At 48.4% G+C, this 25,658-nt stretch overlaps 2 protein-coding genes across 2 annotated transcripts in view; one reads left to right on the forward strand and one right to left on the reverse strand.

The window, feature by feature from the left end:
• Window positions 1–7,445: 7,445 nt before the first annotated feature.
• Window positions 7,446–19,071, reverse strand: TSEN15 (tRNA splicing endonuclease subunit 15). The gene is made up of 4 exons (XM_068199507.1): window positions 18,871–19,071; window positions 17,292–17,373; window positions 15,854–15,989; window positions 7,446–7,879 (listed from the first exon to the last, which is right to left on the reverse strand). The coding sequence occupies exons 1-4, from the start codon at window positions 19,033–19,035 to the stop codon at window positions 7,675–7,677; spliced, it is 588 nt and encodes a 195-aa protein (XP_068055608.1). The 5' UTR covers window positions 19,036–19,071; the 3' UTR covers window positions 7,446–7,674.
• Window positions 19,072–22,524: 3,453 nt separating this feature from the next.
• COLGALT2 (collagen beta(1-O)galactosyltransferase 2) overlaps window positions 22,525–25,658 on the forward strand; it is a 45,535-nt gene continuing 42,401 nt past the window's right edge. Inside the window, exon 1 of the mRNA XM_068199529.1 lies at window positions 22,525–22,827. Within this exon, the coding sequence (XP_068055630.1) occupies window positions 22,583–22,827 (245 nt within the window). The 5' untranslated portion in view covers window positions 22,525–22,582. The remainder of the gene's footprint in view (window positions 22,828–25,658) is intronic.

Genomic DNA, 25,658 nt, shown 5'->3' on the forward strand with positions numbered 1-25,658 from the left:
AGATTGCAGAGTTAGCAGCCGTTGTCAGAGCCTTTGAGAAATTCAAAGATGAACCTTTTAATCTCATTACAGATTCCTCATATGTAGCAGGTATAGCTATGAGGGCAGAACAAGCCCTTCTAAAAGATGTTCCCAATCCAAAGTTACACCAATTGATTTCTGCATTAATACGCTTAATCTCCCACAGAAAACAACCTTACTATGTAACGCATGTGAGGTCACACACTGACCTCCCAGGTTTCATTGCAGAAGGGAACAGGAAAGCAGATGCATTGGCCATGGCAATAGGGACTGCCAATATCCCAGACATCTTTGCCCAGGCAAAGTTGTCACATTCATTTTATCACCAAAATGTGCCTGCCCTGATCAGAATGTTTAAGCTCTCAAAAGATCAGGCCAAAGCTATTGTTGCCACCTGCCCAAACTGCCAAAGCTACCAGATACCATCTGTGGGAACAGGAGTCAACCCCCGAGGACTCAACAGCTGCCAGCTGTGGCAAACAGATGTCACTCACTTCCCACCTTTTGGAAGGTCAAAGTATGTACACGTGTCAGTTGACACATTTTCTGGAGCAGTGTTTGCATCATCTCATCCAGGAGAAACTGCACAGCACGCCATAAAGCATTTCCTCCTTGCCTTTGCTACCCTGGGAGTACCAAAACAGATCAAAACAGATAATGGACCTGCTTATGCCTCTCGTAAGTTAAAGGACTTCTTCAGTGAGTGGGGAATAGAACACAAGAAAGGCATACCTGCAAATCCCACAGGACAATCCATCATAGAGAGGACACATCAAACCCTCAAAAGAGTCCTCAACCAGCAGCGAAGTGAAACAAAAATCATATCTCCAGTTGAAAGACTCTGCAAAGCTCTCTATGTCATCAACTTCCTAAATGGCACAACATCAGAACCTGATCCTCCAGTGCTTCGCCACTTTGCAAATACCACCCAAGCAAAGCTTGCTGAGAAACCACCGGTGCTAGTGAAGGACCCAGAGACTCATCAAATCTCAGGGCCTTTCCAGTTAATTACTTGGGGTAGAGGATATGCGTGTGTTTCACTACCATCAGGCCCAAGGTGGTACCCAGGAAAACACATAAAACCATACCTAGGCACTACAAACACTACTCAGTCAGACACAGACAAGAGTTCCTCTGAACCGGATACAAGACCGCCTCAAAACCAGACAAGTTCTGCCTGGAGACGAAGACGTCGCAGAATAACCACATACCTGAGAAAAAACCGACACATCACACGACAGCAGAAGAAACAGAAAAGATGAATAACATTCTGCTGCATCAATCAAGCTATAAGCCAGACATAGCTTAAACACAAAATTGTTCTCTAAATTACATGTTATTATCTGTTTTAAAAAATTTTTCCCCTAAAAACCCCTATAATTCCCTTTCCCAACTCTTACTAAAAACCCTTAACCTCACACCTGCTTACCCATCCCTTGCTTCTATTACAAAAAAGGGGGGGGGAAGGAACAGAGAAAAGGAATGAGGAAAAAACCCTAACCCCCTCCTCCCATCATAAAAGATAACAAATTTTGCTTATATTCCCTATCAGAAGTCTTATCCCTGTCCAGAGATGAAAACTGGTGCAATTACACCACTCGAGTGTTATCTGTGTCCTCTCTCCATCCCAAAAGTACTACCCAAAGGAATGTTTCTCATCTGTGGTGACCGAGTATGGGCTGGGATCCCCTCACACCTTCAGGGAGGTCCCTGTAGCCTTGGGAAACTTTCTACCCTCACACCAAATATTACCTTGTTGCATAATTGGAAAAAAGAAAGGGAAGAAAATCGCCACAAAAGATCCTATACGGAATTTGATGAAAATTGTGATCCCAGATTATACAATTGGAATAAACCAAAAAGAATCGCTGTCTCCCTATTCTTACCATGGGTAGCTGCAGCTAAGGCCCTTGGTGAAATAAATCACCTAGGCTGCTGGCTTAGTAAGCAAGCCAACGCTACATCTGCCGCCCTGAGTGATCTTTTAAAGGATGAGGAAACCACAAGACATGCATCTCTCCAGAACCGCGCAGCGATTGACTTCTTGCTGCTCGCCCATGGACACGGATGCCAGGACTTCGAAGGGATGTGCTGCTTCAATCTCTCGTCACGCTCAGAATCCATCCATGCAAACATTCAAAAAAAATAAAGGAACTTGTGAAGGATGTGAAAATAGAAAAGAACCCAGACTGGGTCAATGACCTTTTTGGTAAATGGGGATTAACTGGATGGGTTGCATCCCTGGTTAAGGGAATTATTTTGATTTTCATTGTAATTGTCATTGTATTACTTATGTTCTCATGCCTTGTCCATTGTTTTAAAAGAACCATTGGGAATGCCTTTTTATTAAATACAGAAAGTGGAGTTGTTGCAGCAGATAGGCCTGCTAGGCCCCTCTGGAGATTAGCTGCCTAAGGGCAGAGAAAATGCATAGTCATGCTGACTAGCAAAAGAACCCCTTTTTCCGCGCCTCAGACCCTCTGTTATCTTCCTGTAAGACAATAGGTCAATTTGTACCCTGACCCGCACCATTGGACCATTTCTCAAAACCCCTGTACCCTATAAAAACCCCTCAGTTTCCCTAGCTCGTTGGAAGAAAGCTGTCCCTGAACCCTTCACGGAAGATGAAATAAAGATCCTCCGGTGGAACCTCACACAGCGCTCCCCGTCTCTCTCTCCCTGCGTCTGCCCGAGGCACCCCAGCAAGCCTAAGAGCTGAAATCACTTCTAAAAGAGCTGAACACTGCTTAAGAGCTGCATATCACTACAACAGCTTGCTGGGGCTAGCCTGTGCCTGGGAGCTCTGCCAAAGGTGCTTGGGCAGGAGGGTGTGCAGATACCCTTCTCACCCTAGAACACCAAGGCAGCCGGACCAACTGAGCCTAGCCGGGACCAAAAACAATATGCCATGGCAGGTATTTCTGCTGACAGGGCTTTCCCCCCTCTTTTTGTTTAGGAGAAGCAGGCGAGGTGTGTCAGGGGAGTTCTGCAAAGCTCCAGCATTCCCAGAGGAGGAAGACTCTGGCTTGGCAGTCTCCAAGCGCCCTCTGGCGCAGACACAACCAGCAGCTCCAGCCAGCTCTGCCGGCGGATTTACCCAGGGAACATCCATGCCGGATGTTAATGGGGCTGTTTGGGATTACAGAAAGGGGGAGACAGCCTCCCTGCCCTGTGAAGGCAGCTCTCCGGGAGAGAGGGCCTTTTGATCTCTGCTCCCTGTGCCCAGGGACAGGGCCCAGGAAATGGCTGGAGCTGTGTCAGGGAGGGTCAGGCTGGAGCTCAGGGAAAGGCTCTTCCCCAGAGGGTGCTGGGCACTGCTCAGGCTGCCCAGGGAATGGGCACGGCCCCAAGGCTGCCAGAGCTCCAGGAGGGTTTGGACAGCACTCCCAGGGATGCACAGGGTGGGATTGTTGGGGTGTCTGGGCAGGGAAAGGGTTGGACTGGATGATCCTGAGGGTCCCTTCCAGCTCAGGATGTTCTGTCAATCTGTGTTGGCTGGACATTGGCACAGGGCTCACAAGACTTTGCTTCAGAATTTACCCGAATTTTTCGTGGTAAATGGCATTGGTCTGGTGGAATGGAGGGGATCAGTTGGTACCTGGATTGGAGCAGAGAAAGGCATAGATGGCTCTTAATAGACCATCCGGGCACCCCAGCAGAAGACAGGAAGCTTGGAAAGAAAGAGGTGTTTCCAGATAGCATGGAAAGATAAATTTGAAGGTAATTAGGGGTATGAAATGTGGGTCAAGAGGCCAGTGAACAATAGCAAGAAATTTGCTGAGATGACTACAGCAGTGAGAAAGAGGGGAAGTAAAAAAGCAATGAAAAAGATGAGCAGAGCCATTCTAGTTTGGCACTGAGAGCTTGATGGCCAGGTGAGATACATGAGTAGCCAGGTGGGGTGCAAAGAATGGCTAAGAAGGCATCAGGAAATGAATTCTGTCTGTCAGGTGCTGCAAACACAACACCCAGCATGGAGCTGAGCAGGACTCAGAGCATCATTAATTGAGTGAGCTCTGCTGCAGGCAGGGATCTGGGGTCTCAGTGGGGACATCTGAGAAATGAGGGAATGAAACAGAAAAGCCATCAGCTCCCTGAATACTCTGAAATATGAGCTGCAGCTGCAGCTATTTTTAGACGCATGAAATATCCTGAGTGGGAAGGGAGTCACAAGGATCAGTCATCCAGTCCAACTCCTGGCTCAGGACACCCCAACAACCCCACCCTGTACATCCCTTAGAACATTGTCCAAACCCTCCTGCAGCTCTGGCAGCCTTGGGGCCGTGCCCATTCCCTGGGCAGCCTGGGCAGTGCCCAGCACCCTCTGGGGAAGAGCCTTTCCCTGATCTCCAGCCTTCCCTCAGGTCCTGGCCCTGGAGGACTAGAGAAGGTTAACAAGTAGTCCATATACACAGAACAGGGATTGCAGGCTAGTTGATAGCATTTTGATTCTGAAACACAGCAGATACTGAAATCTGCTCAAAACTACTTGGACAACCTATTAAATATCTAATTTGTAGAGCTCTGCAACAGTAGTAGGCCAATTAATAAATTCATATGGATTCTTTATTAGGAAAAAAATAAACAAAATAGCTTTTGCTGACAGAAAAGAGGAAGATTAAGATGGCTTAGCTTTAGCAGTAGCAGTATTATTATCTAACTGCTGTGTCCCAGCAGGAGATCCTGTCTAAAATTGTGCCAAGATCAAGGATGGGTTACAAGAGTCCACATCTTCTTTCCAGTGATTTCTGAGAAACTGAAGTGTTTTGTAGAGATGCTGAGGGGCACTTTGTAGAAGGTGGGATTGTGCTTAAGATGTGGAAGCAACACTCCTTTACCTGGCCTCTGCCTCGCTGCCATGCCAGCATGCCCAGGAGGCAGAGATGCATGCTGAGCCAGAGATTCCTGCACTGGCCCAGAGCACACGCAGCCATGGAGGCCTGGGAGACTCCCACGGGAGCAGCTGCTGCCCAAACTGTCCCCCGTGCTCAGAGAGGGCTCGCAATGGCTGTGGGAGCGCTCTTGGCCACTGCTGACAAGCACAGCTCCTCCTCATAGACGTGACAAGGCTCTCCTGCCTCTCCACCAGCATTTCTTCACACGAAATGTTCTGAGTGCGCTGCAAACAGTGAGGCTGCAGCCGGGAGAGGTGGGTGACGGTGCCAGCAGTGCCTCAAGGAGACACAGTCTGCATAAGGAAGGGCTCCCTTATGTAAGAGTCTCGCTGTCAAAGCCAGGCCAAAACAGCCCTTTGCTTTTCTGTCATTCTTGACTCGGTGGGGAAGCGTCAATGCAAACATCCCTCCGCAGAGAGGAAAGGCTTGGAACAATAATCTACTGCAAAATGATCCTCTCCAGATTTTAAAACACCTTCTGTTGGTCAGGGGCATTCAGTGAAACGTATCAAGCTGCACTTGGCAAATAAAACCTAAAAAACCTCTAGAAGATAGCAGTATGGAGCCTGCAAAATCTTCTGGGCTGAAATAAGTGCTGCATTGGCAGCAGTGTCATGGCTCTCACACTTCCATGGATGCCTTACAAACACTTAAAGCAGAGATATGCTTGAACACTTTGGGCACAGGACCACGATGCTATGGATTCAGGAATGTTAATGAGCTACTGCTCTGAACTGATATGCTTCTACAGGAAGTCTCCTCCCATCTTTATTCAGTGCCTGGAAGACCAGAGGCTTCAGTCTTTGTGTTGTTGATTTGACAGAGAGCAATACTTCAGTGGAATGTAAAGGAGCAGCACAGCTGGCTCCAAGCTTATTTAACATCCCCATGTTTACACTGTAATACCTATGGGACAAACAGTGCTGTGATATTATTAGTTCTTCTCTGTTTTTTCCCCTCAGAAATAAAGAACCACCACAATCTAAGGAGGCTGGAAAAGGCCTATATAATCATTTCTCAGTGGGACACAAGAAGAAACAGAAATCAAAGCCTTCAGACATAGTTTCTCCAATTTGACCTGTGAAGCTGGGTCAGCAGTTTTCAGTGTATAGAAAAGGAGGCTCAAGTTATGAGGCTCCTCTTTCTGTGAACAGAAATGACAAAATGAAGGGTAAAGCCAAGCATCAGTCATGCAGCAAACTGCAAACTGGCAGTATTGCCCAGAAACTGAAGCAAATGCAAAGGAATTTGCTTTCAGGGTAAAGCATATGTCGCTTGAATACCAAATCTGCCACATGCCACATCTGTTACAGCCTCCTTCACACAAACCAGCTCTTTTCCTGCAGGGCTGAAGTACTTCCCAGCTTGTAACCAGGACAAGTTACCTGGTGGCAGGTAGCCTAGCCATGCCTAACACTTGCTTTATGGAATAAGCCATGGATCCCAGGAAATACCAACATCCAAGGTCACATGCAGCATGGCAGGACTCAGCACACAGGGAGCCCTTCAAGGCAGGACAGCATCACACCAAAGTAAAATTATGGTTTCCTCCATGAGGGGAGCAATGCTGAGAAAGGCAAAGAAAAACTCTTTTTCTCCATGACTGAAACCCACAGATGCTGAGTCTGGCCTGGCTGTATTGGGATAAAGGTGTCCTACAGAGCTCTGTGTGACAGTGACACACCTCCTCCAAGGGTGTGCAGGACTCCCTGCAGGATCATTCTGCCTCCCAGCACATCTGGCCAAAATAACATCAAGCTCCACAGCTACAGAAACATCCACTCTAGTCCCAGAGATAGCAAAGTTTAAATTGTCTTTCATTTCCAGCTTGGTTTTTTGGATTCTCTCCCATTCTTCTACTCATGCAAGAAGACAACCTCTTGTGCTTCACCTTCTGAATGTTTGATCCTTGGCCACACAGCTGTCACACAGACTATCCTGTGCTCAAGAAGCTGCTCTGGGATGTTATTTGAATGCCAGGGAACTCTTAAGTTTAACCTGGAGAAGATCTTCATGCAAAAGACGTGGAAAATTCCTGCAGAAGTAACTTAAAGTCAGATTTGTCTTCGCTCCGAGCTGAAGCACCTCCTGGGCAATCACTTCCAATATGCAGAAGCTGTGTCCAAAGACAAAATAAATCCTAGGAATGACAATGGCTTTAGAAAACTAGTTGGTGCCTGAAGCAGGTAACTGGTGTGCTCTTACAGCATAGGTGGTGACATACTTTGGTGTTTTAGTTGCCTCTGGTGCTGCTATAATCAGTTTTCCTCTGTAGGGAAAAAATAAAAATAAGGTATTTCTGTGGAAGAGCCTTTTGTCCAAAAGCAGAGGGAAGAAAGCAAAGTTCAGAAACATAACCTGGGGGGCAGCATGAGTCTTCTGACAGGGCTAAGACAAGACACTCTAAACTACAAAACCCTTCAATCCTGCCACAAGCCCTTCAGACTTACCGGTAACCAATATTTACAGAATGGGTAAGGATGTGTTTATTCTGTTATTTGCCTGACCAGATAGAGAAGAAACACAAGCTTTGCAAACACTTCCCAAGAGTATTTATTAGTCAGGATTGATCTGTGTCAAAGCATACCTCAAATGGCATTTCATCACAGTGCAGCTGCACAAGCCTCTGCTCTCCCTGAACACATCTTGGTATGCCAAGGCAGACTTTAGCACACCACTTATTCACATACATCAGTTCCTGCATTTGTTTGGGTTTGAGCACAGGAGTTCAAGAAACGTTTTGTTTTCTCTGCCCCAATTATTTGAAAAGTTTCTTTCTTTTCTTCCTCCACTGTTTATTATCCACATCTTCGGTATCATCAGCAGGATCTGGCATTACAAAGCCATCAGTCATTTTATAGTAGACTATTGTGGAGTCTGTCTCAACTATGGCCAAGGTAACTGACAGCAGGGTGTCAGGATCCTCTGGAGGGAGAGAGGCTTTCTTCAGTATTTCCCTTAACCTAGGAGAGGAAAAAAATCACTTAGAAAGGAGTTCACAACCACCTATGATGGCAAAAAGGTTGAATAGCACCATTTTTATTCAGCCTGTTTTCACTCTGCAAACTCATCTTTACTAAAGTGAGCGTAATATCTGTTCTAATAAAAATCCAAAGCTGTGTAATCAAGCAACAAAAGAAAATAGCAGAATCAGTTACACACATCTCTGCTGGAAATGGCTCAACGCATGCTTTTAAGCTTTGTTTAGGTGTACTCGTGTGCACGTGCCTCAGCCATCCCTCATGCACCACAATCCCAGCACAGCAATCTCTACCAGCCCTGTTTTCAGCAGACTTATATAAGAAATCTAATTAAGTAACACCTGGTGTTCAGTTGGAGAACTGAATAATTAAGACTTGTTCCATTTGCAGAGGTAAGTCTTCCAGTCCCTCTGCCACAGGTCTCTGCCAGACTGTGGAAGGCCCAGGAGCCCAAGCCAGGTTTCTCTACCTCCCTGTCTAGACTAAAAGCCACAAGACTAATGCCCTTCTTCAGAACAGTGAGCCCAAATAATGTCTTTCTTAAAAGCTCAAGACAAAGTTATGCAATTTTTCCTGTTTAGCTTATTTTAAGAGAAACATGCCAGTTACTTTACGGTTCAGAGCTCAGGACAACACTGATCCCTGGAGTCCCTGAATTCCTGGTCCGACTGGGGAGCAAGTTCTGAAGGAGTGTGGTGACCAGAGATGAACCCTTCTCCCACACATCAGGTGCAAAAGGGATCCTCTGAGATTGCTGGGGCAGGTTACATTCCAGGGAGAGTTCAGCTGTGCACCAGGATAAAGCAGTCCTGGCTTCCTGCACCCCGGAGAGCTCAACCAGCAGAGCACAGGCAGCTCTGAGGCCAGGCACTGCAGCTGGAAACAGGGCTCTCTCTAAAGGCAGCAGCTTTCAGACTTCAATCACCATCTTCCCTCAGAACCCCTTTGATCCTCTAATAAAAGCCAAATGGAACGTGGCAGAGAATGAGCAGCAGCCTGGAAAGCCTCGCTGTTAAGCCCATGACCTTCTTAAGGATCCATCTGTGTTCTGAACTGTGCATAATCTAGCCTGGTAAATTCAGGAGGGCCTCTCCTCCTGCCTGCACCACTGGCCCAGACACACAGCAAGGCAACACAACACAGTTACTTCGTGTAACAGAGATGGCATGGCTGGGAAAAGCACTATCCTAGCCCTCTCACATCAGCACATTTCCTAACAACACAACAAATAAGGTGAGGGAGACTGTGCTGGCCACTGGCAGAGGAGAGACACTGCAAGAGACTCCTTCAGGTAATGAGGAATCTACTCTTGTGCTCACTGCCACCTCAGCAGGCTCTGTCTGCAGGTTTATTTGGCAGGTAAATTACTCTGTGCTCGGAACCTCCGGCTCCTGTCACTTCCAGCCCCTGTGCAGAGGTACCCCCAGCACCACAGTGTCCTGCCAAAGCCCCGGCAGGGAACAAGAGTCTGGGAAAAGATTACAGATCTCCTTCCTGACACATGCAGAGAGCAAGAATACAATTGCCACATGCAGAATCATGAAATTATTTGGGTTGGAGGGGACCTCAAAGCTCATCCAGTTCCATCCACAGGCAGGGACATTTCCATTATCCCAGTCTGCACCAAGCCCCGTCCAACCTGGCCTTGGACACTTCCAGGGATCCAGGGGCAGCCACAGCTTCACTGGGCAGCTGTGCCAGGGCCTCTCCACCCTCAGCAGCCAAGTGTCTGGAGAAAGCTCCAAGCTGGCAAACTGCTGGCAGAGACACTGTGAGGGAAGAACTATCCATGAAGCAGTGGACATTGATTTCTCTTTCTCCAGTGAATGCAATATAGAATTAATGATAAAACGCCAAATTAAAGGGCGCAGCTACCCAGGAGAGATATTTTGGGAGCCAAAGAAACCAAACTTGTGTTGAGTGTGGATGATGTATATGAGAGCAGACTCAGGCAGAGGCCTGGATTCACTGTCAGCCAGGACAGAAGCTCCTTCCTATTTTCTTTAATACCTGTCACTGGTTTTTCTCATAGTCTATCAGGAGGAGGGATGGAACAGTGAGGCCTTAGATCTGCATTTCTGATACTCATGATTTCTTCTTATCCTGCCAAGCACAAACACCTGAGACTTTATTTCCCCCTATTTAGCAACTAGGACTTTGAAGATGCCCCATGATCCCAAAAGCAGCCAGGTCCTCACAACAGATTAATGACATTTCTTCTTCCTTTTCAGGAGACGAGAGTTCCAGGATTTATGTAAGAAGCACAAAGACAGGCCATTGCATCAGGATGATCTGCTAACTCTGCTGTCCACAGATGAAGAATGACAATTGCAAATGCACCCTTTTCCCCTTGCCCCTCCCTCCACACAGGCAGCCCCAAGACAAGGGCTCTCATTCATGCATACCACAGTAGCCACAGCGCACTGCAGCACATCTGCAAAGCAGTGAGAGGCTATCTTTTAAAGGGATAAGCTTTGGAATTCAGGAAGTCTGTGTCAGACATCATCCCCTGCCCTCCTCCCCTGAAGGCATCCCCAGCAGCCTCTGTGTCCAGCCTGATCACGACGTTCCTCTGCACCAGCAGACATTGCAAAGGAGCCATGGAACCTCTGTTTCTACTGTGCTTGCTGCCTGCCATGAGCAGGAAGATGAAATACTGCAGGAAAGGTGTAGCTTTAGTAATCCTTTTAATGCATCTAATGCTGTCTATGGAAAAATAAAGAAAGCATGTAGCCTTGTTGGTCTTCTGAAATTCAAAGAATGCATGTTGGACATCCTAAACCAGGCAAGAACCCTTTATTTCAAGGCTGCCCATCTCACAAGCAGCTGCAGTCAATGATGGAAATGAAGTCCTAGGCAAGAAGCCCATGTGTTAACACCCCCCCAAAGAGAGCCTGATGATTTAAATTACCCAGTTAATGGCTACCAATAAGCTCCTTAGTGACCAGTACAATCTGCTACACCATACAGGGGATGACAACTATAAAAGTTCATTTTATTTGCTTAAATAAAAGTGGATTTAACATTTCTGAAAGTGTCAAACATCAGCAGAACAGAGGAAGTCAGTGCATCCAGCAGTCTGGCAGACACCAACAGCCTTGACCACCTACATTCCCCAGCACACCCTGTAGGTAACTAGGAAGCCTATTCTGAGCCCTTTTTCTAATGCAAAGTGTTTTAGAAATGCATCTTTGCCCCATCTTAATTTTGCACTACGTAGGCCCTCAACACCCATCAGAAATCTGTGCTGTGTTTTCCAATATCTGCTCCTAACAAAATAACACTGCCCTTTTCTCTGGGAGAAAGAACCAGGTGTGCAGCTGGTGACCCTGAGGTTTCAACTGACTCTGCAAAAAACAACCAAGGGCAGAATCATACAGAATTCAAGCAGCAAGTTCTGTGATGAACAAAAGAGCATTTCAGAGACACATCCCATGCAATGCCCTGAGAAGCAGCGTTCCTCTGCAAGCTCAGAGCAGTTTTATGGAGGTTGCATAGAGCTCCATTGAGCTGAAATGGAACTACTGCCTTCCATCCCATAAAAGCCAAAGGCTTTCAATCTGCCCTTTATACTTGGATGAATAATTCCTTGCAGGCTTGGCCAGCCTGAACAGCTCCCTCCCCTGCTGGCCAGGCAGGGCTGCAGAGTGCACACAAGCTGGTCTCTGTGCCACTGCAGAGATCATTACCCCAGGCACTGGAGCGTGCCATTGTCTCAGCCTGGGCCAGCACCATGGCACAGGAACCTCCCAGAGAGCACAATTCCTTGGATTTAGCCAGCACTGCAAACTTTAGCACATCAGGAATGCTGCTCCAGACACTGCTGCAGGGCAGGCAGCAGCATTAACCCAGTGTCTTGAAATATGTGGGAAGGAGCACATGGGACTGGGAGAAGGTGTAAATGCACACAACTGTTCCTTGGGATTTGTTCCCAAAACACACAAACAGGGAATGCTACAATAAACTCAGTTTTTGTAATGGAAAGAAAAAAAATGCAAACAAAACAGCACATGCCACACTGGTCAGGAGAAGGAATTGAAGCCCCAAGGAATATAAAGATCTTTTCCCATGGAAGTTCAAGAAAAAAACAAGAAAAACCACACAAAAGGGAGGTATCAAAGTTCAGCAAAGTTCTACAGGACACACTTACTACTGGATGTTCAGCAAAGTTCTACAGGACAAACTCACTACTGGATGTTCAACCACAGCACTGCATAACCCACTCTGCTGTGGGAGCTGCAATCTTATTTAAAATATTAAATTTAAAAAATTAAATAAAAAATACTAATAAAGAGCTTACATTTAGGAGCCACTAATTATATTTTCAATGTGTGATTTACTGCATGAGTAAAGTATGCTTATAGCAAGGGAGTTACTGACAAAATTGTGAAGAGGATGCAAGATGCACGTCACACTTCCAGTACTTTAAAATAACAGGATTTTTCAGTTTATAGCAAGATTTATTTCAAAGTCTACAGACATTGAAGACAGTAAATTCCAGTCCTCAGATTTCCTTCTCAGGATGCTTATCAGCTTTAAAACAAAACATTTACATATTGCTTTCTTCTAAAGTAAGTTAGCATTTTAACAGAATAAGCCTTTCCCAAACTTCACAGGTCTTCATGACCTAAGGTAACTTCATCCTTCATTTACAACACTTGTACACAAAATACAAACAGAGCAGTGACATGTCATTTAATCTGACAGTTTATCTGCAACATTCTGCTTAGACGGAGTTATTTGTCTAGGACAAACAGTGCCCCATTCTATTAGATCTGGGACCCAACTCCCTGGTCCTTGAAGGCTCAAGGCTTTCCAGGCTATCTAAAAATCCAGCTGCCAAAAATGTGAGCTCTCCTAACTTGCTGAACTTGGTTTATGCAAGTTATTTCTGCCAGCTCTGAAGCAGCACTCCCAGGATTCACTGCTTCCTCCACAGTGGGAAGCCACAGTTCTGGAATGTACTGACAACAAGGTACTTGGCATGCACTGAGGTGTTGTAGTGAGCCGCAAGCACACCCCAGCCTATGCACCTGCAAACTCCTTCAGAGTCCCTGCTGAATTCAGAGGCTCTCCAAGCCTCAGCCAGCTGTGTGTGGGTCACAGCAGGCACAGACGGACAGAAATTGCATCGTATTCCACAGGGCTTCGCTCACAGAAGATTCAGCAATCTTCATGTGAAGAGCACACAGAGCACAAAGCCACTTTTCAAGACTCTTTGCTCCACAGCCCATAATTGTCTAATTTAGTGGGTTCCTGTGTAGCCCTACCCTGCCAAAGCTGGACGAGCAGCTTCCACCCAGCTCTGCAGAAGTGGACAGTGAGCTTAGGAAGCAGAACAGCTTTTGCCTTCAGCACTTAACTGTCATGCTCAAACTGGACATGATGAAATCTTGTAATTGGCTAAAAAACATTGAATAGATTTTGTTTTTTGTAGGGCACTCATATTTGTCTTTTGCCTAGGTGTCTTGCTGGTAATTTCCACAGCAACTTTCCTGTGGCCTTTTAACGATACACTTCTCAGTGGCAGCCAAGTTGGGAACTTCATGAGACACCTGAGAAGGCAGAGCTTGGCTGACATGGATTTCAAGTAGAGAACCACCACTATATTTCTCTGGAAGACCACAAGAGTGCCTGACTAACTGGCAAAATGTGAGATCTTTTTTAGCACATACATAGTACTAAAATCCTTTTTTTCCCAGTGAACCACTTTCTTTCTTCTACCAATAAGAAAAACAGAGCAGAATGAAGATGGAAGTCTGATTTCGAGGTGTCACTTCCAAACCCTACTGGTTAAACAAGGAAGTGCTGCCCATAAATGCTGCTGTTACTGGCTTCTTTTGCAGTTAGCACAATTACAGACACAGAATAGAGACAGAACATTTTCACCGTCCCAAATCCCTCCAAGGGCTTATTTTCAACACTAAGTGAGCTGCATTCATTGTACTCATACCTCCTCCCCTGTTTTTGGCAGGTAACACAAAACCAAAAAGTGCTGCTTTGAACAAAATGCAGGTGCACCTTCAACACCACAAATACAAGTGTTGTACACAAATACAACCTCCCAGCCTGACAACATCCATGGCTATTGAACACATACAGGCCTTTATGGACACAGCTGGCACTGCAGCCTGGGATTCAGCTCATTTTAGTGACAACACACCCTGTGTCATTGCTCTGCAGCAAACCCTGGTTACAAACTGTACTTTTAATCAATGTGATGCATTCACTCTTTGCCTCTCCACACACATCCTTCCAGTACTGGATTCCAGACACTCTGGTGCCAGAGGCAGAGCAAACAGCATCACCACAGAACAAACAAGTGCAGAGGCTCCCCGTGAAAAGCTCCAATGACACAGAGTAAGATAGGACATGCATGCAGCGGAATATCTGTCATTAAAAGTCAATCAGAACATACTCCTGGCCTTTACCCAATGCCAAGAATCCAAGTTTTCAGCCCAGGTGGAACACACTATGAACCAAGCACAACAGCTCAGCTTGTAGGTGGAATTCCTCAAAGATCCCACATGCTCACTGGCTGCCTTCCATTTCCACCTAAAATCTTGTCTGAGCGGAGAGCTGCAGCATGTCCCTTTCATTCACACACACACACACACACACATCTCCTGCTTGCAGACAGGCTGAATGACACTCAGCATTTCACCCTGCAAGGCCTCTCAGCTTTCCTCTCCTGTGGAGATCACATCACCAAGCCCCCAGGAGTAATTGACCAATACTTGCAAATATAGTATTTTTTTCAGCACAAAAACAGTACTGAACCCCATCAATATGTAGTAAATAATTTTCTTCCCCCTCACCCAACAAACAAATTATGATGAAAGTCTGCCAGCAAGATCTGTCACTTCTAAAACGCAAAATGAAAAGCAAAAGCATCACTCCTAGAGTGCACACACACATCTAATAAGTGCAATTAATTAGCCACCTACCACTGTGTCAGGCTGCTGCCCCACAGAGCAAGAGGAAGCAGCAAAAGCAGTAAGATTTGTAAAGCCAGCCCTGAGCCAGCTCCTAGCAGGCGTGGGAACAAAAGAAACTGAAAAATGTACAACCATGTCATGCCTCTGAAATAGTTCAGGTCTTCAGCGTTATCATGGCAAATACCATTCAGAGAAGGCAGCCTTTATCAGAGAGTAAATCAGACCGTGTGTCTGAGGCTGCTCTAGGGGCCAGTTAAAAGAGACTGTAAAGCTACTGGAGTGGAAGTGTTCCGGGCTGTAAATATCTGTAATGTAACAAATTCATGGCTGTGCTGTCTTCTGCTTGAAGAATTGCTCTTGCATGTGTGAGGAAATCAAGTAAAAAAAATCACAGGCACATGAGACTCTAGATGTAAAGTGAGAGGAGGTTCCCATTCAAAGTAGCCAAATTAGAGTTTGAAAGCAAAAGCAAAGCAAACTATACAAAGCTTATCCACAAATCTGACAATAAAAAAGCTGATTCTTAGGCAGCTCCAAGAGGATTTCTTTCCTCTTAGGTCCTTTCAAGTCCAGCAACTCAGAAAGCATCGTACATTTCCAAGAGTAAAAATCAGCACAAGAATGTTCAAAACATAAGCTGTGAAGGCCTTGTGTTCTAACCTTGTCTCTCAAACACATACTTTGGTGTCCACTGTTATCTCCTAGCACATATGCAACTCCAGACAACAGGAAGTGTTTATCAGTGGGCATCAGTTTCTGCTTGACCTCCAAGAACCACTTCCAGACAGGAAAAGGCAGAGACTGATGCAAGCTGGGGTTTCCTTAATGTTCCAAGCTGCCTGTGTGTCTGCAGAACCCAAAATAACTGTGTTTACAGGCTGAGAGGCTGCTTTCCTCTGATATTGCTCTATTTCCTCCTCCTCCCCCTCTTGACCATGCCATCACCAGCCTGTGAAGTGCTCCTGTGCTCCATTTTCTGTCAGTGGAAACCCGAGACAAGCACTGAGCACACCCTCACCTCTCGTGGCTGATCAGGATGTGTGCAGGCACTGGCACCATCACCTGGAGCCCCTCCTGCTCCCTGGCACGGGCATGCAAACACACCAACTGCAGCTCTGCCACGCCCACAGGATGCACCTCATGCCAGTTCCTCCCTAGAAAGGTTCCATGGGGATGAGAGGGGCAGAACACAAAACACAAGTTTTAATTGGTCAAATAATAAATGCAGTATCTAAGTTAACATCTAAGGTTTTGTTTTCCCTCCCTCTCTTCACAGAAAACTCCATTCATCTGCCAAATTCACTTCCTGAGAAGCAATCCTGCTGAAGAAATCCAAGGAGCAGGAGCAGCCTGCTGGCTCCAGAGCTGCACTGATGGGTGGTGAAGTGAGCTGACAAAGCTGCTCTGCAAAAGGCAAAAAGAAGATAAAACCACACAGCTTTAGTCATCTGACTCAGCGCCCTGATGTGTGAAGCAGCAGGTGCTAAAAGCATGGTTAATGATGATACACAGTCCTAACCTCCTGCTGAAGGGATAAGGATGAAGCTTTTCTGCAGAACTACAGAAATCTTCTTTTAAAGACTATTAAGGCATTTCCTTCAGAGGTGTAACAGCAACAGACGCAGCAATTTCTGGACTGTAAAATCCCTCCTTTCCCTGACCTTGAGAAGCACCAGGCTCCAAGCAAAACTGAGATATTTTTCTTAGCCTGCCTGGCTGCCTACTCACAGCCCCTTTTCAATAAAGCCAGCTTGGAAGAAGCCAGGCAGAAGTTTATATATCACAAAACTCTGCTCCACTCTGAGCAGACACCAGCAGACTACACTGGATTTCACAGGACCGTTTTGGCCAGAAAAGCCCTCCAAGATCATGGAGTCCCACCAGTGACCTGACACTGCCAGATCCTCCACCAAGCCATGCCCTAAGCACAACACCTACAATTTATTGTATAAATTACTATATTGTTACATACTATTACTACAATGGTTATAAATTACTGCAACCACACTTGCAAATGATCTTGTTTGCTAGAGGAACCACTGCCCTTTCCAGAAAACAGGCCAGCACACAGCAGCCATGTGCTAAATGGTGACTTTTGTGAAACACAATGATTGAGGAACTTAATCTACACTTTAATCTACAAGTGAGGACTATTACAAGCTCCACCACTGAACTCCTCACTTCACCTTCCTACATTCCTTTCTTCCCCTACTCCTCTTTTGCTTTTTTTCCCATGCTGACTGCCTTTTCCCTTAACCTGCACCTGGAAGTGCTGGATGAAACGGGCCCTCATCTTTGCACAGGCTCCAGGGAGGCAGAGGATAGAAACCTGCAGCAGAAAAAGTCTCAAAATGGGCACCAAGGACTTTGGCAGGAAAGGTCCTGTCCCATTGCAAACAATGAATTTAACAGCTCCTAAGGGCATTAGTTGGGATACAGTCACTTCCCCCACTTACCTTCCAAGAGGTCCAGGTACACCAAAAAGGCAGCATAGACTTGAGTGCTGTCAGATACATCAAGTGACATCATTTCTGTGAACTGAGACCCAAAGAGGAACGTTGATGAAGGAAAGCACAGGTTATGCTAAGAATGCACACGCCATCTCTACAGCCAGCAGAGCCACTGGAGTTTCAAACCAGTTTGAAGGCAATCAAAAAGCAGCACTTGTTTCCTGACAGTATCTCAAAAGCTCCTTTTTCCCCATTCCCCATATTTTAGCGCTTAAAAAAAGCAAGCAAAATAAACACAAGAGGAGTCACAACTATTTCTGGAACAGCTCTAGCTTTGTAGAATTTTACCCATGTGGGGGTAAATGTACCCATTTTTGCTGCAACACATCAACGTTAAGACGATGGCCAAATTTAACACCTCCATGTTTTCGGTGTGGTAAAAATTAAGAAGTTTAAAGCATTTACGTTTCCCAGCTGGGATCCCATGATTTATAACCTCCGCCCCTGCTGGCAGTTGCATTCCCCAGCTACCCCACGGGCCGGAGCCCCCCTCGATAAACCCAACATAACAGATTATATGGGCATCTCCTCGAAGAACCCTCCTGGGGGACCTCGAGAGCCGCGAGGGGAGAATCCTGCAGGGCCGGCCGGGAGAGCGGGACCCCCCAGAGACCAAGGGACCCCCGAGAGACCAAGGGACCCCCCGAGAGACCAAGGGACCCCCCGAGACACCATGGGACCCCCCGAGAGACCAAGAGACCCCCGAGAGACCAAGGGACCCCCGAGAGACCAAGGGACCCCCCGAGAGACCATGGGACCCCCGAGAGACCAAGGGACCCCCCGAGAGACCATGGGACCCCCGAGAGACCAAGGGACCCCCCGAGAGACCAAGGGACCCCCCCGAGACACCATGGGACCCCCGAGAGACCAAGGGACCCCCCCGAGACACCATGGGACCCCCGAGAGACCAAGGGACCCCCCCGAGAGACCAAGGGACCCCCCCGAGAGACCGAGGGACCCCCCGAGAGACCGAGGGACCCCCCGAGAGACCGAGGGATCCCCGAGACACCAAGGGACCCCCGAGACACCAAGGGACCCCCCGAGACACCAAGGGACCCCCCGAGAGACCATGGGACCCCCCGAGACACCATGGGACCCCCCGAGACACCATGGGACCCCCCCGAGAGACCAAGGGACCCCCCGAGACACCATGGGACCCCCCGAGACACCATGGGACCCCCGAGAGACCAAGAGACCCCCGAGAGACCAAGGGACCCCCGAGAGACCAAGGGACCCCCCGAGACACCATGGGACCCCCGAGAGACCAAGGAACCCCCGAGAGACCAAGGGACCCCCCGAGACACCAAGGGACCCCCGAGAGACCAAGGGACCCCCCGAGAGACCATGGGACCCCCCGAGACACCATGGGACCCCCGAGAGACCATGGGACCCCCCGAGAGACCATGGGACCCCCCGAGAGACCAAGGGATCCCCCGAGAGACCAAGGGATCCCCCGAGAGACCAAGGAACCCCCGAGAGACCAAGGGACCCCCCGAGAGACCAAGGGACCCCCGCCCCGGCCTACCGTGGGGTGAGCCGTGATCCAATTGCCGCCAGCCGCCCCCGACCAGCTGCCCTGTGCCCCCGGGTCCCTCCCGGCCGCGGAGGAGCCCTGGCCCGGATCGGTGCCCCCCTCGCCCCCCGGAGCCGGGCAAATGCCACCCCAGCCCGGCCCGGCCGCCGGCTCCATGCTCTCCCGCCTGCGTGCAACGCGGCTTCACTCCGGGCGGCGCCGCGCAGCCCAGCGCTCCCCGGAAACTGCCGCGCCGCCCCGACCGTTCCGCCTCCGCTCCGTTCCCACCTCCCCGCCGCGGCCAAAGGCGCCGCTTTATACTCTTTAAATTAAACATATATACATACATACATACATATATGTATGTATGTATTCCTTTCACGGTCCCTTCTCCCAAAGGCTCCAAAGCCTTATCAATCTGCAGTGTCCAGAGCTTTGCTAGACTGGGTAAGGGACATGCCTTCAAGGTATTGCCATTAAGAGCACCTTGGGCTGCTTTACTGGAAAAATCTCTGACTTTGTCTAATGCCAAGTGTCCCAGCTCTGGCTTATCAGCTCCATCTGCCTCGGTGGCTCTTCTGATAAGTTTCAAACAGTGGCTATTCTCTAATAAGGCATCAAAAAATTGGTCCGTAAGTATGTAACACATAAACTGTGTGTGGTTTGTAGGCACTGGAAGTCATATTTGGGCCAATCTAATTCAAGGAATTTTGTGGTAAAATGAGCAGCCATTCTGGCTGCTTAAAAAGTATTGTGTTAGCCAGCACTTCAGTTCCCTGGGCACAGAATAGATAGCTAGATGGGATAAAAAAATCCAGTCTCCAAGACTTTAATGGAAGAGTTGGCAACAGTGGTTCACTCTACTGCTGGGAAAATAATTGGATGGATTTGAGTTCTTAGAGGTGAAGAAGCAAGTGAAAGGAGATGGATCCACATCAATCTATAGACGAGTCAATTTACATCAGAAGGATGGAACCTCTGATTTCCTCAATGTGGGAAACAATTTAGAAGAAATCTGCCTCAGAGAATTTGTCACCTGCCAAACAGAGTGATTATACCTCTGCCAGAGACAGTTGTCATAGCTGGAATCTCCTTGTTTGGTGTAGATATTTAGAGGAGGCTGAAACAAATGGCTTAAATTGATTTCTGTGGGACTTACATCTGCTAAAAGCCATTTCTTCCTCAAAGCTAAAATACTTCACCACAGAGCGGCTCATTGTCTTGTCACAGCAGGATGGAGTCTGGGCTTAAAAAAACCCCACAGGATATAATTTTGGCCACCAATAAAGAAGTCAGAATGAGTACAGATGTCTTTATACGTGGACATGAAGTCATACACCTTTATAGGTGTTGGAATGACATGAATTGTCAGGTAACTCTTTACCTGAGCTCTCCAAACTTTGCCCCAGCTGTGTGTGACTGGGAGTGAGAGATGAAGCTGACCTGACTCCTTTCTCTTCTGCATGGAAGAACATCTCACGTTTCAGGCTTCTGCTGCTCTCACTCTTTTGTGTTCCATGGCAGCCAGCCAGCACGGGGAATTGTGTGAGCGAGGGAAAATCACTTTGGAGAGCGAATCACTGGCTTTGGGATGCTGCTGGATTCTTTTCATTTGCCCCCAGCAAATCGTTATGGCTCTGATGCTGCTCACAAAATAAAGAGAAGAGTCTGAAAAGAGCTGAAGGTAATTTAGATTTCACTGAGGACATCAAGAGCTGCACAGGGTAAAGGCACACTCAGAGTTCTGGCAAAGGCAGGCAGAGGAGGGGCTTATTTCTGCTGACACATCCTAAAATCAGGCCTGTGACCCAGGTTGAATGTCCAGTGGATGGGAAATGCCAGCTTCCAGCCCTCCACATCAAGTACAGTTTGGCAGCGTTAGTCCTCACCCTCCAAATGTGAGCGGCTGGGCTGGCTCCTGTGAAACTCTAATCACCTCGCACAGGCTGCAAAGCTGCTCCTTCTATTCGAATAAGGAATCCAAGCATAAAAGCAACATGTGGCAAACTAACCATCACAGAAAAGCCTCATTAATGTATCATTCTAGAAGGACAATTATAAAGGCATGGCGAAGGGCAAACAGGAGGAACACATTTGCACTCATTGTTCAGGAAGATGAGTACAAATTGAGAGAGTTTCTCAAATTTTAGTGCAGATGATTCTATGACCCCTGGAGATTCTTTATTGAAGTTTCCTAGGATGATCCTTTTTGGGAAGTCTTCTGTTCAGGAAACTGAGACAATGTCATTTGGGGTGCATGATAAATCAGGTTCTATAAGCAAAGAGGAGCAAACATTAACTCCATATATATAATGTGTGTGTGTATATTTATATATACATACTACCTGGATGCAAGCAATTCACAAGGAGATTATGGATAATTAAACAATTGTTTGCTTGCTAAAGGTTTCCTCCTTTTTAAGTGTTGCAAGAACACAGCCAACAGTAGCACCTGCTCAAAGTGGTTCTGCCCACCTTGGAGAAACTTCCCACCCACAGTAAAACCCAAATATGCTGGGATGGGGCTCTTAGAGTTAATTAGAGATTTCATCTTGAAAAGGGTCTAGCATGCCCAAATCCTATTAACTTCTAAGAGAACTATGATTACTATGCCCCTTTTAAGCTCATGACCCAACAATTTTAATTGCTGGAATATGTTTTATGTATTTTCATGCTAAATTGCCATCGGTCAATTCACGGGAACATTTCCATGGTGGATAAGTCAATGAAGTACAGGGAAAACCTTCCCTGTGTTTCCTGTCTTCAAAGAAGAGGTGCTGAGAAAGCTGGGGTTGTTCAGCCAGGAGAGGAGAAGGCTCCAGGCCGACCTTTGAGTCCCTTCCAGTATGTGAGAGTCGCTTATAAAAAGGAGGGAGAGTGACTTTTTGGGAGGGCACATAATGATAGGACAAGGGGAATATCCTCACACTGACAGAGAGTACATTTAGATTACATATTAGGAAGAATTTCTTCCCTGTGACGGTAGTGAGGCCCTGGCACAGGTTGTCTGGAGAGGCTACGGCTGCCCCATCCCTGAAGCGTCCAAGGCCAGCTTGGATGGGGCTTGGAGCAACCTGGGACAGTGGAAGGTGTCCTTGCCATGGCAGGGGGTTGGAATGAGATTGTCCTTAAGGTCCCTTCCAACCCAAGCCTTTCTGTGACTCTATGATATTAATGTTTCAGCTATGCTCGAGCTGGAACAGCGCATCCCTCCTGCAGCGTGGGACGGGTGTGGGCTGTGCGGCTGCTTCGTACGGACATCCCGCAGATGTTTGCCAAAAAATTCCTGATATAAAAGCTCAAAGTTACTTTAATTCCCCATCTGTGTGGGAAGGATAAGGGCGAGATCTTCACGTAAGCCTCGAACAAAGGGACATCTCAGCGCTAGCAGCAACACTCCTAAAGCCTCTTTAAAGCCCAAACTCGGGTGGAGACAGTGGGGTTTGCAGCTTCCACCGCGGGCGCTGAGCAGCGGCGCGGACCGCAGCCTCCCGGGGGTCGGGGGTTGGCACCGGGTCGCACCTGGAGCGGCGGCGGCAGCAGCGCGGGCTGCGGGCGGTGCCGGGGGGGCGGCGAGCGGGACTCGCAGGGCGGGCGGCGGCGCTGCTCGGCTCCTCCTTCCCTTCTCCCTCCTGCGTCCTCCCGCTGCCCCTCCTCCTCCCGCGTTCCGTGGGCTGGAGCCCGCTCTGCCTGCCGGCGGCTCCGCGGCTGCCCCTCGCCCATCATGGCTGCGAGCGCGCCGCTGCTGCTGCTGCTGCTGCCGCCGCTGCTGCGCGGCTGCGGGGCCGCCCCCGAGCCGCCCGAGCCGCCCGAGCCGCCGGGGCCCGAGCAGCCCGCGCTGCCCGAGTCGGCGCTGCTGCAGCCCACCGTGCTGCTCGCCATCATCGCCCGCAACGCCGCGCACACGCTGCCGCACGTCCTGGGCTGCATCGAGAGGCTCAGCTACCCCAAGAGCCGCATCGCGCTCTGGTGAGGGCCGGGGGCGGTGCGGGGAGAGGCGGCTCTGCGGGCAGCGGCACCGGGCAGAGCGCGGAGGGGCAGCGGCCGCGCCCGCCCCAGGAGCCGGGGCCGCGCTGTGGCGGCCGCGGAGAGCTCGCCCCCCGCTCCGCGGTCCCCCCGCGTGTCGGGAGCGCGGTGGCTCTGCCGGGAGCCGCAGGGAGATGAGTTATCCCAGCAAAGCTGGCCTGGAGCCTGGGAACATTCACCGCCGGAGCATGTGTCCAAATCCACAGGCACGGAGAACTCCGGCGGGGAGCGTGGGGCCGGCTCCCGGCTGGTAAATCCCGGGCTTTGTGGGAGCTGGTCGGGATGTTCCAGGGCTGGGGAGCGGGCGGGCTGGGTAGGTGCTGGTGGGCATTGAAAGGAGCATTGTTGCCAGGCTAGAGGCTGGAAGATGGATTAAAAGATGTATTCAGAAATCGCAGCATGGGGGCAGCTGCGGCGGTCAAACAGGGGTCGGGATGGAGGAATTAGAGCAGTTTGGGAACTGGTCAATCTGCCCTTGCGAGGAGTCAAAGGGAAAAATAATCCTTCAACCTGACATAAGTGTTGAGAGGAACAGGATCGAAGAAGAACCGCAAACTGAGGGTTTTTTTTCCCTCTGTAGAGCCTGATCCAAAGTTCGCTGAAGTCTGTGGTGAGGCTCCTGTTACCTTAAAAACTCAGTAAAGTTTCGTTTTACTTTGAAGGGGATGGGGAGGACCTGCCCCCCAGTCACATCACTGAAGTGTCATTAAACAGATGTTTCTGTGTGCTTCAGTATCATGGCTGTAATTTGTCTCCAAGTGCAGGGCTCTGCAGAACGTCAGTGGATAGATCTTCTTTTTTTTTTTTTTTTTTTCCCTTTCTTTTCGTGTTGCAGGTGTACAAAGCAAGTTGTGCTATCAGGCCAAATTCGGGGTGCCACACAAGTGTTGGAATCACAGGCTGGTGTGTGGCAGTGGGTAAATTCACGTTCCTCTCTGTGTAGATCTGTGCCTCCTCATTCATTTGTATAGGCAGGAATTTTGCCAGTTGAGATTTTGTCATAGCAGATGTGTATAAAAACAGATATTATCAGACCCCACATGGCCTGTGATTCAGCTGAGCTTGGTGTTTATAAAAACTTGTGGGAGCTGTAAGTGCAGTCCTGGTCACCAAATCAGAGCACATCTCAAAATGCCTCTTGCTGTACAAGTGCAAAGTAAGTTTTGTGGGGAGAGTTTTAAGTCCTGCAGATAATTGGTTGGCTCTGCAACTTTTTCAGTACATTACTTGCATTATCCTCACTAGACTTAAGGTCTCTGCAATATTGTGTAAAAGTATTTGTGGGGACTTATTTTAACATTACTTAAAATACGGTACGGTTCTTATAAGAAATCATTCCCTTTTTAAGAGGATTGCACACAGACAGAAGGCATGGCTAAGCTGGAAAATCTGCTGATGAAAATGTCAAGATCTGTAAAATGAGAATGACTAAAAGTTTCACAGCCTCTAGAAGAGGAGTTCTGAGGATGCTCTGAGTTGCCACAGAGTGAGAGGTGCCTGTGGGGTGGCAGTGGTTCCTTGGAGAGGTTTAGTTGCTCCTCCATTAGACTTGAGCTTTTCCAGAGCTGGCAATGTTCAGGACACAAAGTACCCACTCAGAGCAAGCTCACATACGGTATCTGTAAAGTCTCTTGAGAACAAGTGAAACCATTCAGTCCATTTCTGGAAGCATCTTGTATTTCAGACAGGGTCCTTTCAACAGATGAATTCCAAGATTTACCTGTGTCCCTGTGTTACTGGGATAGCTTGGGGAGGAGGGCAGGGGAGTGGTGTTTGTCATGGACTTGCATTCTTCCATTGCCACTTACATCCTACTTCAGCATTTTCTTGAGTAAGTCAGCATTTTAAAATGCCCAACCATAGATCCTGAGAATGAAAACTAAAACCATAGATCATCTCTCAAGCTCCCATAAGCTCTCTCTGCGTAGCTGGAGGGCTGAAATTGAACAGTGGATTTCTCTGACGGATTTCTAGGCGGGAAGCTTTATGAGTGACACTAAAGATGGGTTAAGAGATAACGAGTTTGAAGCAGGCACTGAATTTCCTTTTTGTAGTCTGTATCAATTAATCCCAAGCTTTGTTACCCTGATACTGAGCAAAAGATGCGCGCAGACAGCCTGGTGTTCCCTTCTTACCTTTGGTCCTAATTATGACTTAATTCTGGAAGTGATTGCGAGCAGCTTGGGAGGGACTTGCTGGCTCCTAATGAGCCGAGCAGGCCATTTGGTCTGGGGCCAGCTGGCACGGAGGAGCCGTGGCCTTGCAGTTAAACCCTTCCTTCCCTTCTTGCCATTCCCTCCTGAGGATCAGGAAATGCACCGAGCTGCCTCCTGGGCCGGTCCTGGCCTGCGTTAACCCCGGCTGTCCTTGCCGGGGCCGGCGGCCAGGTCATCCCGGGATTGTGCTGGGGATTTCTGTGGGACAGCTCAGGTTTCTGCCCTGGCCCTGCTGAGCTTCCCGGGACGGACTCGGCCGTCGGCGGCCTGGGAGCCTTTGGAGCCGGCCAGCGCAGTGGGAACGGCAGTGTCCCCTCTTTGGCCACAGAGCCCGATGTGCGTCCCGTGTCGCCATGGAGGTGCAGTGCTGAAGGGAACAGCTGTCCCTTCTTGTGGAGGAGGAAGGGTCACAGCTGTCCCCTCCGAGCGCCCAAATGCCCAGTGCTGTGGGAAACGGGCTGGGGCCCACAGCAGGACAGAGCCTAAAGGAAAAGCCTGGCTGTTGGACCCAAGTCCAGCGTTTTTATAGCCACAAAGGTTCTTCTGACGTGCTGCTCG

The sequence above is a fragment of the Anomalospiza imberbis genome, chromosome 9 (genome assembly GCF_031753505.1).
Source record: "Anomalospiza imberbis isolate Cuckoo-Finch-1a 21T00152 chromosome 9, ASM3175350v1, whole genome shotgun sequence".
Lineage (NCBI taxonomy): Eukaryota > Metazoa > Chordata > Aves > Passeriformes > Viduidae > Anomalospiza > Anomalospiza imberbis.

What these genes read in the sequence shown, in the direction of transcription:
- TSEN15 (XM_068199507.1), bottom strand. Translation starts at nt 19,035, where the DNA reads ATGGAGCCGGCGGCCGGGCCGGGCTGGGGTGGCATTTGCCCGGCTCCG. An exon ending in GGATCACGGCTCACCCCACG is followed by an intron (nt 17,374 to 18,870) that starts GTAGGCCGGGGC and finishes TTTGGGTCTCAG; the next exon opens with TTCACAGAAATGATGTCACT. An exon ending in GTACCTGGACCTCTTGGAAG is followed by an intron (nt 15,990 to 17,291) that starts GTAAGTGGGGGA and finishes GAACCTTTCTAG; the next exon opens with GGAGGAACTGGCATGAGGTG.